The sequence below is a fragment of the Mus caroli genome, chromosome 3 (assembly GCF_900094665.2).
Source record: "Mus caroli chromosome 3, CAROLI_EIJ_v1.1, whole genome shotgun sequence".
In the NCBI taxonomy this organism is placed as follows: Eukaryota; Metazoa; Chordata; class Mammalia; order Rodentia; family Muridae; genus Mus; species Mus caroli.
Window position 1 is genome coordinate 14,809,123 of NC_034572.1, and position 8,462 is coordinate 14,817,584.

General features: G+C 39.5%; 1 protein-coding gene across 5 annotated transcripts in view; it reads left to right on the plus strand.

Moving 5' to 3' along the window:
* Nucleotides 1–4,192, plus strand: part of Dnajc5b (DnaJ heat shock protein family (Hsp40) member C5 beta) — a 99,416-nt gene extending 95,224 nt beyond the window's left edge. For 3 of the 5 annotated variants that reach the window (XM_021158366.1, XM_021158367.1, XM_021158368.1), the window contains one exon: nt 3,877–4,192. In XM_021158366.1, coding sequence (XP_021014025.1) covers nt 3,877–3,971 — 95 coding nt within the window. In that variant the 3' untranslated portion in view covers nt 3,972–4,192. The remainder of the gene's footprint in view (nt 1–3,876) is intronic. The other 2 variants (XM_021158371.2, XM_021158369.2) reach the window with 1 other exon arrangement.
* The last annotated feature ends 4,270 nt before the right edge of the window (nt 4,193–8,462 follow it).

Genomic DNA, 8,462 nt, shown 5'->3' on the forward strand with positions numbered 1-8,462 from the left:
TGTGTGTGTGTGTGTGTGTGTGTGTGTGTGTGTGTGTGTGTGAACTGAGAATGTCTTTCTATATCTAATATTTAAAATACTATGTGCAGAAACACATAGAGTTAACACATAGAGCTAGGCAAGTTGCAGGGACAATGAACCTATCAGAGAAGAACCACGGAGCCTGGGAAAGTGAACAGGAGGGGAATTGACATAGTTTCAGGCATTTTTATACCTTCCCCAGCAAAGTCAGAAACATAAAATTTAATTTAGAAACATAAAAGAGCAAGAAATGGAAATGGGACACATTTGAAGGGATGAATATTGATACAAGAAATATTTAGTATAGTCTGTTTGTCATTCCTGCAGATAAGATAGTGAATGGTGTTCCACATGTCAGGCAAGGCAGGGGAGTCATAGTATGGACCTCTACAAAGCAGTTTTATCACTGAGTTAGTGAAGCAGTTTCATTAAGGCAGTATTTGCAAAGATCTTGGGACCAAAATGTGTATTCAAGGAAGGGCTCAACCCATCAAAATGAAATATGATCAGAAGGGGTGGTAGAGTGCCTTGACAATCTGCCCAAGAAGCACCAAGTACCAGGAACAGCTATGAGAGAGGGAAAGGAGTCAAGAGAGAACCTCAGAGACTTGGAGGGAAACACAGGTATACTCTGAAGAGAGAGGAACTTGGGACATGATGCTAAGTGAAAGAAGCTAGGGTAGAAAAAACAAGTGTACCGTGTTTCCAGTCAGATAACACAGTTCAGAGCGGTTGAATTCATGAAGGAGGAAACAGGTCGGTGGTCGCCAGGACACAGGGCAAAGGGTGAGTAACAAGCAGCCCCACTGACTCCTGTTTTGGTCCAAGGAGATATTTGCCAACTAAATAGAGATGGTGAATTGTACATTTATTTTCTGAACCCCACACCCTCATGAGAAGCACAGCTTTTTTTAATTTTTTTTATCACTATTGCTCTGTAGTACAACTTGAGGTCAGGGATGGTGATTACCCCAGAAGTTCTTTATTGTTCAAAATTGTTTTGGCTATCCTGGGTTTTTTGGTTTTCCATATGAAGTTGAAAATGGCTCTTTGTATGTATGTAAAGAATTGTGTTGGAATTTTGATGGGGATTGCACTGAATCTGTAGATTGATTTTGGTAAGATGGCCATTTTCACTATTAATCCTGCCAATCCATGAGCAGGTAGATCTTTCCACCTCTGGAGATCTTTGATTTCTTTCATCAGAGACTTGAAGTTCTTCTTATACAGATCTTTTACTTGTTTGGTTAGAGTCACACCAAGATATTTTATATTATTTGTGGCTATTGTGAATGGTGGTGTTTCCCTAACTTCTTAGTTTATCTTTTGTGTAGAGGAAGGCTACTGATTTGCTATTTGATTTGTGTGTGTGTGAGTGTGAGTTAATTTTCTATGCAACACCTTTGCTGAAGTTGTTTATCAGCTGTAGGAATTCTTTGGCAGAATTTTGGGAATCACTTATGTATACTCTCATACCATCTGCAAATAGTGATACCTTGAATTTTTCCTTTCCAGTTTGTATCCTCTTGACCTTTTGTTGTCTAATTGTTCTGTCTAGAACTTCAAATACTAAGTTGAATAGATAAGGAGAGAGTGGGCAGCCTTGTCTTATCTCTGATTTTAGTGGGATTTCTTCAAATTTCTCTCCATTTAATTTGATGTTGGCTTGTTGGTTTGCTGTATATTGCTTATATTATGCTTAGGTATGTGTCATGAATTTCTGATCTCCCCAAGACTTTTAACTTAAAGAGGTGTTGGATTTTGTCAAAGACTTTTTCAGCTTTTGAATGATTTTGTTTGTTTATATAGTGGTTTGTTTATATGGTGGTTAGGGCGGGGCTCCTGTGTCCCAGGTTAGAGCAGGTTTCCTGTGTCCTTGGTTTGAGCAGACCTCCTAGGAGACAGGGAGGCTGTGGGGTCCAGGGCTAGACACACCACTCTGCCACAAGTTTAGGTGGGTATGCAGATTGGAAGGGCAATCACATTTCTACTTTCAATCAGCCTCACTTTGCTTCACATTTGGATCATTCTAAAATTCATTCTCTATGCCACAGGCCCTATTTTGTCTAGATTTCATTTTGTGGGTTTCATTTATTTATTTTCACCATTATAATATTCTGAAATAGCATCTCATAATTTAGTATCCATTCTACTGCTGATGATTGAGTAGACTCCACTTTGTTTTGGATTACAAACAAGTGATAAGAATGATCTTGTACTTAAGTCTTGGTGCATGAGTGCTAAGGGGTATTTGTGATTATACACAGGAATGGAATCCCATAGGCAAAGGGTATTCACATCTACAATGTAATAAGTAGCACCAAGCAGTTCTGAAAAACTGAAGGGTTAATTTATATTCCCACTAAGAGTTAATGTTAGTACAGAAGCTCACATTCTTGCTGACTCTTGACATTGATTGACTGAAAATCAATCTAGTCTAGTGTGGGGCCTATGGCATAGTGCCATGGCTCTAATTTTTGTCTTCATTTAGTGGTAAGGTTAAACACTTATATGCAAGTGTGGTGCATGTACATGTGTGTATAGGTGCAATACATGTGTATGTACACATGTGTGGAGGGCAAAGGCTGGCCTAGTTAAATGGCTCCTGAGGAATACCACCTAAGGTTATCTTCTGTCCTCCACACACACTTGTCCACACAATCATGTATACCCACATAAACAGACACCTGCACACAAATGCACAACACCATCAAAGATAGAAGCAAGCAAAAGAAGAAAGAGATATTAATTTGCAGGGGAATCCAGTTGGTTCTTGGATCTTGAGGATTTGAATATTACTTTCCTTTTTAAAACATGTCTTCCTGCAAAGAATGTTATAGACATAGGCTAAGTCTTAACATTCTGTTCTTCATACTTATTAATCTCCTATCATATTTTCTTTTTGTGTCTGTGTTACATTCTGAATAATTTCTTCAAATAGGTCTGCTACTTCATGAATTCTCTTTTTAGCTTTTAAAAACTCTTTAGTTTTTAAAATGTAATTTCAGATACTTCAATCACTAGGATTTTGTTCATTTCAATATCTGATATCTTTAAATACATATTTTTTGTACACTTGTATTTAATAAATGCAAAAATGGAAGCATCTCTGAATCTTATCTCATCTTTTGTTGTTACTCTAGGGGTTTCACTCACTATACATTGTTTCTCTGTCTCTTTCTGTAAGTGTGTGCGTGTCTGTGTGAATATGTGCATGTGTGTTTTCTATGGGCTCAGGTTTCTTGCAATTTTATAGGGACTCCTTAGTGCTAGGTTGAATGTGAAGTCATTAATTTCTGCTAGGTTCCTGAGAGTATAGCTTGTACCGAATAACTGTATGGTGAATGATTATCTTGGTATCTGATAGAAGACATGGATACTGAAAAGACATTGGCTGACAATTCGTGTGCTTATTGGTTTGTCTTCAAACATTTTTAAGGAAGCTTCCTCAGCCTAGCACCAGAGAAGAACTTCATATACACTTAAGAGGGAGTGTGGCTACCTTGGACACTACTTATGTGTTAAACTTCCCCTTAGGTTCTCCACCAAAGCAAGCCCTAGGCTGTAACTTCTGCTCCAGCAAGAGGCAAGCATACATTTATGAACGACAAAACTCTAGGACTCATCCTCCATATAGATGTTTTTATTTCATATTTGTAGTTTCCATGGAAAATGGAACAATGAGCAGAGTGCAGCCTAGATTTAGTTATAGTCCTCTAACTTGCAGAATGGATTCAGGTAATATCTCATAAGCATGCTGGTTATTTCACCAAAACACTACCATTTGCCTCATTATCAAAGGAACAAGGTTTAAAAAAAAGTTTGATTATTGTTTCTTTGTGTTTTCCTCCCCAGATATGGACTTTCCAGTTGTTCTCCAGCCTACAAATACAAATGAGAAAACACAGCTAATCAGAGAAGGATCTCGAAGTTACTGCACAGACTCTTAATGTTGGGCCCGTGGAGGGTCCACAGCTCCTCTCTTTGGTTCAGCCATGTCTCTGGGTGGTCATCGGGGAAGTGCAAACATGAAATGCTGTGAACATATTCACATTTGTATTTTATTTTTAGGTTAAGGGGAAGATGATTGCTACATAATTTTCTCAGACTTTCTCTTTGAGTAGAATCCTAATCAAAGCATTCAGTTTGATGAATAAAGGCCTGAAGAGTTATTTTATGCTGATTTCATGAGGTACCAGGGTGGCAGTGGACAGTCATTATGAGTCTGATCTTAAGATGAGCCAGATGTTATTTCTTATAGACTAAAGTTGTACTATTTTAGAAGAAAAGACACTTTTTCTCCCTTAACTAAACACAATAGTCCAGACTTGCCACAAATGTCATAAGCAAAGCACTTAGAGCAGTTGAGAAGGAATTTGTGTTTGTGGAGCTCTTTGTTGATATTTAAAGTGGTAACAGAAATATGATCTAAAGGAGACATGACATTTACTGAAAAATGTTGAGTAAAAACAGGAGTGGCTTGGTTTAGTGCATGCTTGGTTTAGATTGGCTTTAAAATGACAAAAACATTCAACCTTAGTTAATTCTTAGAACTAAGCCAGTTAGATAATCAGCATGAACATGACCTAGCTAGCCCCAAACAGTACCCTGCCATTTTCTTTGTAAAATGATCTGTATATAACCTGGCTGGATGAGTCAGCTGAGAAGAGAAACACAGGAAGTAAGGGGTGCATCTTTAACGTCTGAAAAGCTGCACTGAAAAGCACAGCGCCCGTTTTGATAGAATTAATTATGGAACAGCTCTGCATGCTAGGCCTCGTGAGCTCCAAAAGCACCTCGGTATTTGCTTGTTTGATTCCTTTTTCTTACCATCGTGAAGGAGCCACACGCTGTTTCTAAAATGGCAGAGCAGCCAGGACTTGTTGCTTTCCCCGGAACCTGTCTTACTTCTTTATGTAATATTTCATTTTCAAGTACTTGTTATAGTTTTGTATAACATTGCATAAAATGCCATCTTCTTTTTCTTTTGCTTCTTTTTTCCACCCCACCAAATTATAGTCAATTGCTGCTAAATATATATTGTAAGTGAAATCCAGGGTTACATCTCTGACAGTTCTAGAGTCACTAAAACTCAGCTCAAACTGTGCAGTCACTGGGGTTTCTCCCCCTACACACCGAAGCACAGAGGGACTTGGTTTGGAAGTTATGGAAACTAGTTCTAGCCTATGTTGTGAAGGATCCTTGTGTTGCCAGAAATAGGGAAATAGTTCCACACCACACTGGCAGTGTCCTAAAGGGTTCTCTTCGGAAATCTCCAAGCAGACAGAATAGCATCTGTGGTTAAGATTTCAAGGTGAGCCAAATGTGAAGCTAGTCAGACTGGTTGAAAATAGACAGGGGTTCCAGAACAAGTCAAGCATACCTGCTGGGTCATCTTGGGCTTCTCTAAGGGAAAAGTGCCACTAGGTTTCTTTACAATGGTTACCTATCAGAGGGGTTTGTGCGGCTCTCCAGTTACATCTCTAAAGCTTGCTCGGAAGCCACTCCCTCTCTTTCTAACAGTTCCTAAAGACATTAATTTGTAACAAAGTTAACAGTTGAAGTATATTTTTTAAAATTAATGTCTTAGAGTTTCTATTGCTGTGAAGAGAGACCATGATCACTTGCACCTCTTATAAAGAAAAACATTTAACTGAGGCTGGCTTACAGGTTCAAAGGTTCAGTCCATTATCATCATAGTGAGAAGCATGGGGGTGTGCATGTAGACATGGTGCTGGAGAAGGAGCCAGGAGTTCTACATCTGGGTCAGCAAGGAGCAAGAAAAGAGAGAGAGAGAGAGAGAGAGAGAGAGCATCTGAAACTCCAAAGCCCACCTCCAGTCACATCCTTCCTCCAACAAGGCCACACCTACTCCAAAGAGCCACATCTCCTTTTAGTGCCACTCCCTATGAGCCTTTGAGAGCCATTTCCATTTAAACCTTCACATTCCATTCCTTGGCCCCATAAGCTTGTAGCTATGTCATAATGCAGAAATGCATTCAGTCCAACTCCAGAAGTCCCCATAGTCTATTAGTCTGAACCATGTTTAAAAGTCCAAAATATCTTTTGCAGACTCGTGGCAATCTCTTAACTGTAACCTCTGTAAAATAAAAATCAAAATAATAATAATAAAATGATCACATACTTCCAACACACAATTGCACACAATATACATTACTACTCCAAAGGGGGAGAAAAGGGGGCATTAAAGAGGAAATACTAGATCAAAGCAAGACCAAATATCAGTTGGGCAAACTCTTAACTCTGCGTCTCTATGTCTAGTGTCAAAGTGCTTTTCAGATCTCCAACTCCTTTCAGCTTTGATGACTGAAACACACTTCTTAATCTTGGGCTGGTTCCACTCCCTGGTAACAACTCTCCTTGGCAGGGATCCCATGGCTCTCGAATTTCCAACATCTTAGTGTCTTCAAGGCAATCCTAGCTTCACCTTCACAACTTCATGCAATGGCCTCTGTAGGCCTCCATGCAGGGTCACCCTGACACATGCCTGGCCTCAGTGGCTTTCCTTGGACACAGAGGGAGATTCAATAATCACTTTCTTCTGTCCTTGATTTTAAAGCCAGAACCAAGTGGCTGAAGCTGCCCAATTCTGTTGCTGGCTGGGTTTGAAACATGACCTACTAATTCAATTACATCTTCATCAGCTTTCTGGTTTTGATGGTTTCCTTCATTATCTAAGCTTAGCTGTCCTGGAACTTGCTTTGTAGACAAGGCTGGCCTTGAACTCAGAGATCTGCCAGTCTCTGCTTCTGATTGCTTGGATTAAAGATGTGTGCCACCCAAGGGAAGGGATACAATGTAATGAAAGAGTCAGTCAGGGAAAACTTAGCAGAAAAGATAAGAATTATTACTGCACATAAATCATGTACATACAATAGAAGTTCTCTATTCTGAATAATAATTAAAAAAGTATGTGTGCCACCATGGGAGCCCTAAACTTTCTTTAATTTCTTTTCATAAGTTGTAAACTTAGCTGTGTGGGGTCTGGCTGCGAAGTCACCACTCCCTTCATTCCACTTAGCACCAGGCTTTTCTTTCATCTGTTTATACTTCTTGGTGCTACTTTTCTTCTAAACCTAAACATTTTGTATTTCTTCCTGTTCAGTTTGCACCTTTTCATAATAGATCTGCATTAGAGTGGCCACTAATAACCAAGCAACATAATCAATACTAGGCTGTCAGGTTATCTCCTCTGCTAAAGCTGTTAATCCTTAGCTCTTTAACTTATCCTCAGGCAGATGTTTTGGAAAAGGGTAGAAAGCAACCACATTCTTCACCAAAATATTACACAGAAGTTCTCCAGACTATATATCAATATTCTTCCATTCTTAAACCTCTTGAATCAGGCCCCTGAAGTTTAAATCAGCCTCATTCTCATTGTCTTACATGCTTCTACCAGTAATGTTCGATGAATCTCCCCATGTCACCACAATTCCCTGTCCTTTCATCCTGCTTCACCTGGGACCAAGAAGCATGAGAATACAATAAAACTCCCTATCCCTCCCTCCCTCCCTGCCTCTCTCTCCCTCTCTCCCTCTCTCCCTCTCTCTGACTTCATGTCTACTCTGACCTCTAAGTTGCTGGGGACTAGATGATGCTCCTGCCATGAAGAAGTTTCTAGAATATCAATCATTTAGCAAATGCAAGCTGGTTTTACACAAACTAAATTGTGCGAAAGCAGACAAATGCAATGTGACTCTTATGCATATAAACTCTCTCACCCAACAAGACCCATGAAGATACCCAGTATTAATAGCCTCAATAACCAGCAAGTGCTGGGAACGCTGTTGCCAACAAATAAATACTACTTTGTGTTTGGAGGAAACAAAAGGCTAAATAGCCCAATCTGTGGGTAATTTGACATTTCCTTCCTGTGTTCTGACTACAGGAAGGCCTGGCTTATTCTGGATGGCAAGTTATGATCGTAAAGCTCATCTTCCCGTTCTCTCTCAGACATCCTTTTTCTTTCTCATATGGAATTTTAAACTTCTGTTTCCAGCTTGCTCAGGCATTTGGTCCAAAAATGCTACTGGTTAAGAGCCAGACATTTGGAATCAAAGTCAAAGGGCAGAATCAAATTCTCAAAGGGTTTTTGGCCAATATTTTCAACCCAGCTTGTTTCTGGCTATGGTAGTATGAGGCAAATGCCTCTGAGTGAGGGAATGAGTTCCTAAGAATGTGCCTCAGCAACAGGAAAGTAAGGATGGCTCTTTACCTGAGAGAGATACTGTCCAAGGAAAGTGACTTGCAATGGTCAGCTCTGCAATGGTCATTCAGAGTCATGTATCCTTCTCTCGGTGGCTTCTGCCTTAATTCTGGCACCATGCTCCCAGAGTGGGAGATTTCAAAGTCTTTATATTAGATTATAGTCATTTAAAATATTTTTTTATTTAATTTATTTTTTATTAGGTATTTTCCTC